Source organism: Limulus polyphemus, unplaced genomic scaffold, assembly GCF_000517525.1.
Source record: "Limulus polyphemus unplaced genomic scaffold, Limulus_polyphemus-2.1.2 Scaffold2591, whole genome shotgun sequence".
Classification (NCBI taxonomy): domain Eukaryota; kingdom Metazoa; phylum Arthropoda; class Merostomata; order Xiphosura; family Limulidae; genus Limulus; species Limulus polyphemus.
The window spans coordinates 87,166-95,374 of NW_013668201.1; the positions used below are offsets into that span (position 1 = coordinate 87,166).

General features: G+C 31.9%; 1 protein-coding gene across 7 annotated transcripts in view; it reads left to right on the top strand.

Moving 5' to 3' along the window:
• LOC106467377 (zinc finger protein 883-like) overlaps nt 1–7,682 on the top strand; it is an 18,641-nt gene extending 10,959 nt beyond the window's left edge. For all 7 annotated transcript variants that reach the window (XM_022395554.1, XM_022395553.1, XM_013927727.2 and 4 more), the window contains 2 exons: nt 3,352–3,529; nt 4,994–7,682. In XM_022395554.1, the coding sequence (XP_022251262.1) occupies nt 3,352–3,529; nt 4,994–6,408 (1,593 nt within the window). In that variant the 3' untranslated portion in view covers nt 6,409–7,682. The remainder of the gene's footprint in view (nt 1–3,351; nt 3,530–4,993) is intronic.
• The last annotated feature ends 527 nt before the right edge of the window (nt 7,683–8,209 follow it).

Sequence of the window (8,209 nt, forward strand, 5' to 3'; positions counted from 1 at the left end):
TTTTATAGATAGTAATTTACATTTAATTTCATACATTTCCGAGGGGGATGGATAAAATAGGGATGATGACATGCTGAGACAAAATGTGTCATGTGGGTCACACTAGTAGAAATTCAGGATTTTTTTAATATTCCCTTGTATACTAGTAAAATATGTATTATTAGCTAAGATTTTATGCTATTCTAATTGGTATAACATAAACAAAAAGTAGTTTAATAAAATTTTGAATGTAAGACTAAAACCTTGTGTCATGTGCAGTAATGGACAACTCGGGCAAAAGGGTTAAACAGAACATTACCAAGTAGAACAAGGTGATAAAATTATATATTAACTCTCTCACAACGAAGTTGATTGAATCGACCAACCTTGTAATCACTTTTGTACTCATTATAGTTTCCATACCATATCTTTTAATATACTTTGTGTATCTTCACAAAATTTCGCAGACTTTTAGTAAAATTACAAGTCTTTTGTACACAAATATTCAGATTGTTTTAAAGAAATATTTTTTACAAAAGACTTGTCTGTGAATATATCTAGTATTTCTGTATACTAGTTCAAGTGCTAAGTGATTTCCACGTTAAGATTAAAAATACTTTTCTTTCTCCCAAAAATCTCAAATTTTATTTGCATAATCTCTAAAATTTTATAAATAAATTTCAAATGCTTTTTCATTAAAACTTTGTTTTATCTGTTACTTTCTCTTCCCTAACTTCATACAAGGTTGGTCAATTTGACTGACCTTGTAACCACAAAAAAAAATTAAATAAATTTAAATTATCCTTCTTTCCTTCTAGAATGACTTGAAATTGTAACATGAAACTACATTTGGTTATTCTAAATAGCTTTCAACTCGTAATAGTATACATCTATTTATACTTGCATTTTATTGTCCTTTGAACCCTGTCTAACTACTATTTGCATCATTATAAGTTTTAACTCACTTGGAGAATGTGCACCTCATGTTACACTATTAAATTACATTATGCACAAGTTGTTCGAGAGCATACCTTGTGAAACAATTTTATTATATTATTATTATTTATTTCACCTAATCTAACCTTAACTAGGATAAAAGTTTGTTATTTTTACATATTAGTTAATTTTATAATAAGAAATAAAGAATACACATGAAAAAGAAGAAAAAAGTACTTTCTTGAATCTTTATTTTGCTGTTGACTGTTGATAACACTTAACCCTACTTTTTTATACTAATGGTAATACTGCACTATATAATTTTTTATTTAATTGAATAATGCACCAAAAAACAATGTCCCATAACAATCACAATTTTCCTGACTTTCCAACTATGCGACAAAAGCCATTAAAACTTCTTCTAAGCTCATCGATGTGTTTCCTTTGGGAATCAAGCTTGAACTGAAAGTGAAATTGATAATTCTCTTTTCAGAAAACAATATAATATAATATGTCATTAGGTAGATGAAAACCTATAGCATTGAATGTCAGAGAGGACTATGGACAATTTCTGAAAGAGAGTATGTGACAGGTGGGTGTCACAAGAGGGTCTGGTTGTCAATTTCGTAGCTCTTTAACCAAATAAGATTGAAGGCTGTGAAAATTATGCATTGCCTGAGTGATGACAATATTATAATAAGTCATTTACTTTAAATTCTAATTTTCATGATGAGGAAGCCAACCATTATTAATGTAAATTTTGTACTTCTTGGAGGGGGTGGTAAATAAATTACAGAAGAGGGGGATGCATAGAGAGCAAATGTTACAATTCTCATACTAGGTAAAATTCTAGATTTTAAATATTGCCTTATAAATGTAAGAACTTAAAACTTGTATACTATTAAAATATGGGTTATTAGCTCCATTATTATGCTATGTTTATTGGTATACCATGAAAAGAAAGTAGTTTAATTGAATCTTGAATGTAACTCATTATAACCTTGTGACGTGCAGGAAAAGATATCTTGGGAAAGAGGGTTAAATGAAAATTACCAAATAATACAACGTGATGAAGTAATATAATTTTAATAGACAAATACCTAATCTTGAACATTGAAACTTTTTATCACACTAACAAGTACCCTAACTGTTTTGTTTTTGGCAAAGTCATTCAGAGCTGTTTTTAACTGTTTATTTCATGTGTATTACAGTGTAGAAGCATATTACCTTTCATGAGTAAATCTGTGACTAAAGTTTTTGAATTTATGTGAGTGCTGTAATACAGCTTTTGTTGTATACAATGGAGAGTTCTAAAATTGATCTTAGACTTCATGTAAAGTTCAAGGGCAAAGTGAATCATCCCTCTAAATAATGTTAACAAGGATGTGTTATCAGATATAGTACACTTATTTTTATATATTTCATCTCCAAGTTGTATTAGAAAATGTAAAAGTGCCCTTATGTTTCAATTTTTGTTTATTAAACTTTCCATTACCAGTTCTACAGTAACTGTTTGGAATATGCAGTGTTCATAAAAATATTTTCTGAGGATTTTCTGTTTATTTTTCCATTAGTAGAGAGTAGGCCTCAGAATGACTGACCACCAAATAAACTTATAAAACTTAACATGAGAAGACATAACCTGGAATGAATCAGTTATAAAAATAAATAAATTCTAATCGGTTGTTTGGAAAAAAAGTAACTTTGTCAAAGAAAAACCTGAAATATATCTTTACAGTTGGAATTGTTGGGACACAACAAATTTAATCAGTAAGTAAGGAATCATAGGTTGTTTTTTTTAACATCTGATTTTATATGAGAAAAAATAGCATTAAAACTGACTATCTCAAAATTGAACTTCTAATAAGCTTAACAACATAAAATTGAAAAGATATTTCAAATTTTGCTTTATGTATGAGCAAACAAACACAAAATGTGCAATTTAGCCTAGGATTGACTATCACAAAACAGTATTTCTTAAGAAGATGGTTAAATGAAATATTGGTAAATGGAAGTATAAGCCATTGCAGTCTTAGCTAGTGCTTTTATTATTATTTAACAGCTATTTATGTCTTTGAAATGCCTTTTTAATGCTCTGTTTTGGATTCAAAATTATAAGAGTATTAGAAAGTAGTTTAACCTTGAAATATGTGTAGTTAACGTGAATGCTGATTTTCCATGGTTATTTTTAATATAAATAAGTATTATAATCATGAGACATCATACCTGAGTTATCTGCATTTATAGTATTAGTATTTTCCCCTTCAAGTACGTTTCTAGGCCTTGTGCTTTACTGAAAAGACTTGCCAGACAATTATCTATAGATGTTTCTGTGTGTTGATGTTTTATATTTACATTTAGTGGAGTATGGAGAGTTTTGTTTTTGTATTCATTAATCACAGCTTCAACTTATCTGGTTTTTTTTTTATATTTCAGCACTCATTTATCAAAATAAAACCTGAGCATGACTTACATCAAGATGAAATTATTTCTCAACTAAGTGAGAGGGAAAATGATGATGTAGATAGTCCAAAGCATGATATTACTTGTGTAAGAAACAAATTTGAAGAACCTAAAGAAGAATTGCAGCAAATTTACTCTGGGTTAGTATCAGGTGAGTACTGTTTCTCAAGACATTTGAGATGGTTGTAGATGTGACAGTAGGCTCTCATTTACTACAGTTAGTTTTCTGTAATAGTTTGTCTGTAATACTCTTCCTAACTGTCGTGCTTTCCCTTGCCTCTCTTATGGAATCTACTCGGCCAAACTCTGCTTTCTCAGGTGTTTTCCATTTTCTCATTTTGCCTATTTCATATGATACTATCCCTTCCTTGTTACATGACACTCGTCTTTAGACTATCTTGTTTTCCTTCTTTTCACTGACATTAGGGTTCTTTCTGAGCATTTCGTTTCTCAGTTGATTCTGGTTGTTTTTCAGGTTCACAAATATAACACAATAAGAAAACAATCACAAATTATGGCTTTTGCAATAGTCAGGGCACATTTATGGCGTCTGACATCAAGACTTTCATAACTATTGTGTGTTTGTTTGTTTGTTTTTTGGAATTTCGCTCAAAGCTACACGAGGGCTATCTGCGCTAGCCGTCCCTAATTTAGCATTGTAAGACTAGAGGGAAGGCAGCTAATCATCACCACCCACCGCCAACTCTTGGGCTACTCTTTTACCAACGAATAGTGGGATTGACCGTCACATTATAACGCCCCCACGGCTGAAAGGGCGAGCATGTTTGGTGGGATGCGAATTCGAACCCTCTACCCTCAGATTGTGAACTATTGTGTGAAGAAGTTAGTTCACCCATGTGCACCTTATTGTTGGATAGATGCTTTCATTTACTGCTTGTAGACTAATCTTATTTGCTTTCATTTTATACTACATTGTTTTTCCTAACTTCATCCAATATTCCTTTTAAATCATCTTACTGGTTGGTTTCAACATTATTTTCTTAATCCAAAAACTTTTCTTGCTGTGTTTTAAAAACTTCTTTATATATATATGTTGTATTATCATCAACTATTTTACACACATGACCACCAAGACTTCTTTTTTTTTATTATTTATGACACCATAAATCTTATCCTGAAAATTCCTTCATGGATACATTCTGATACCATCCACTTTAGCTGGAAACTTTCTCTTGAATTTATCTTTACATTATGCATTATACCATGTAAACGCCTTTCAGGTTCTTTTTTTGAAAACAATATACCATACTTCGATGATTTTGTATTGGGTGAGTTCTAACACCATTCTATTTACTGTCTCCTCCCTTTTTGAAATACTCTGAAAGAATAGACAGTCAATTTTTTACTTTAGAGGTGTATGAAATGATTGCAAAAACTGTTTATTACATAAAAGTTCTTCTCATTGCTGTTTGTTCTCCTCTCTTTCATCAAGCTTTTACCATATTAAGGTAGTAAGATTTCTTTTGGTTGAAGGTGAATGTACTTGTTCTCAAAGTTGATTTTACTGATTAGAGAACTTTAAATTAATAACTTCCTTACTTAATATATAGTAAGCAATTAAATAATTGTTTGCATCCACTTTTTTGACTCTTAGGTCCAAATATGTACATGACCAATCACAGTGAAAGTCAACTTCCAGCTTATCATATCTTCACACTAGAATCTCCTAGTATAGACATGAAGAAGAGCAAACATCGAAAACCAACCATTGATGATGTGTTTCACAAAACATTTTCAAAAGTGAATAAAACAAAACAACATGAGATTCTCCACTATGGAGATAAGCCATACAGTTGTGTTCTTTGTGGCAAAAGATTTGGAAGAAAAAATGTTCTAATGAAACATTGGAAAATACATAATAGGAATAGACCATGTTGTTATGATGATGAATATGGCAAGAAAGGTTCACAGAATTTACAAATAAAAAATCCTCAACATTTCCACAGGACAAATAAATTGTATATTTGTGAAGTGTGTGGTAAAAAATTTGGAAGAACAAGTATTTTAAAAAAACATCAGAGGATACATAGTGGGGAGAAACCATACAGTTGTGATGTATGTGGCAAGAAATTTTCTCACAAGTCATATTTGAAAATGCATCAGTATATCCACAGTACTACTAAACCATATATTTGTCAAGTGTGTGGCAAAGAATTTGCAAGGACAGAATATCTAAAAAAACATCAGTTGACTCATACAGGAGAAAAACTATACAGTTGTAATATTTGTGGCAAAAAATTTTCACGAATTTCATCCCTAAAGAGACATTATATTACCCACAGTGGAGAGGGACTGTACAGCTGTGATGCCTGTGACAGGGTATTTTCATGCAGTACATCTTTAAAAAGACATCAGATTGTTCACAATGAAGAGAAACCATACTGTTGTGATGTATGTGGGAAGGAATTTTCACAAAATTCAAACTTAAAAAGACATCAAATTATCCACAGTGAAGATAAACCATATTGTTGTAGTATCTGTGAAAGGGAATTTTCATGCAGTTCTTCACTCAAAAGACACCAAGTTGTCCACAGTGGAGATAAACCATACATTTGTGATGTCTGTGGCAAGGAATTTTCACAGAAGGCATATTTGAAAAGACACCAAAATACTCATAGTGGTGATAAACCTTTTAGTTGTGTTGCTTGTGGCAAAGAGTTTGGAAGCAATAGTGGCCTAAAACAACATTTGATGACACATACTGGGGAGAAACCATACGATTGTGTTGTGTGTTGTAAGGAATTTAGAACAAATACTCAGCTAAAAATACACCGGAGGATACACACTGGAGAGACACCATATAACTGTGAGGAGTGTGGCAAAACGTTTTCAACTGAAGGACGACTAAAGGAACATCAGTGGATCCACACAGGGGAGAAGCTATATAGCTGTAGTATCTGTGACAGGAAATTTTCACAGAAATCATCTCTGAAAAGACATAAGATCATCCATAGTATGGATAAACTTAATAGTGGTGTGTTTACAAACAGTAATGTAATAAAAAATTAACTAAAATAGCATTTGGATAATAACTGTACAGTTACGATGTATGAAAAACGTTTTAGGTAGTTCCAACTTCTGCATTAGGAATAAACTGTATAGTTCTGTAATGTGTGAAAGTTACATCTACTATATCAGCAATTGTAGACCATACAGTTGTGGTATGGAGTTTTCAGGTCGTGTAAGTTCAAAATTTCATTAGATTGTGTATTGTGATAAACCATGCATTTATGTAATTTGTGACATAGAATTTATACATAAAATATATTTAAAATAATACCAGAAGGAAAACCATAGTTTGTGGCTTTTGTTACAATAAATATGCAAGTAGACCATATTTAAAACTTCACTGCTTTATGCCAGAAAATCTAAAAAGTGTCATATAGTTATAGCATCTTTTTTGAAAAATTTGCAAAGGAATTATTTAAAGTTACTTTCTGAACCCCACAATGAAGATAAATCATACACTTAGTATCTATGAAACATGTTCAGAATTCAAATTTTAAACAGTGTTAAATAAAGTATAGTAGAAATAAATCACAGTTGTGTATTGTTATACTGTGTGCCTTTGTCAGGTAAGTGGTAAGAAATCTTTAAAAGTACATACTTTACTGACAATCTGTGAAAAGGAATTAAAATGCATTTCCTCTCTAAAAATAAATCATATTACCAAAAAATGAAAATAAGCCAATATGTGCCAAAGAATTTGGAATAATAATCACAAAGAACAACAAAAGACAAAGACATGCAAAAACCCATACAGGTGTAGGTTTATAGGAAAATTGTACAAGGAGTATGTTTTAAAAATATATTAATCTGATACAGTACATTACCTCCACTTACATAAATAGCTATGCTCATTCAGCGTTACCTTCTATATGCACAAAAATGTTTTATGCATGCCACAAGCCTTTTTTCCTCCCCTCCATTGGAATTGACTGATTCCAATGCATCTCTCATGCAAATCATCATGCGACAATCTACCACCAATAAGAGTGTGGCACACTCTCATTATGCATGTGACTACCTCAATTCAATTCTTCTTAACTATCACTTCTCATTTGGCAGTGCTTGTGTTTAGATGTTTTTGCTTTTTGTGTGCTTTGCATTCGTAAATTTAATAGTTCTATTTCCGAAGTGGATTTTTCTAAAGTAATTTATGGTTATATTGCTGATGCCTTTTACTTGAACTTCATTTTCCAGTCTTTATTCATTTTTTTTCTTGCATATTTGCTTTTGTCTATCAAACAATCCTGTTTCATAATTTCAAATGAATTCTGAGGTTAATGAGCTGATTCCACAGGTGGGGCATAGGAAGACATGGCAAAATCCGTTGGTGGAAAAAGGCTATCAAAATCTTCCTCGGATTGTTCAGGAGGAAGTGGGGCAAGTTCAGGAAAAGGTGGTTGAACCAAAAAACAAACAATCTCTCAGCAGATAATTGCTGATAAATGCGACGAAGGGTGTGATACCCAAAGTGGTAACGGCCTTACACAGCATTTTTAGACATGATTTCTCCGGTTTTTTCCATTTTCCCAATTTCCCGTCCTTCTTTGTTACATGATAGTTCTTATTCTTCTTATTTAGTTTTTCCACTCTCCCAGGATAATTAGAATTTTGGCTCACAATTGGTTGAAGATGCCAACATTGCTAACCCCCCATGGGATACGGATCAGTTTGCTTTGGCTTACCATCAAGCTGACTGTCTATTTCTAGACTCTCAGCAGTTGGGGTGTATTTTACCTATTTGGGAGGTGGTTCCTGATTTTCCTGTGCATTTAATTTGTGCCCAGTTTTCACATCTTTGTCT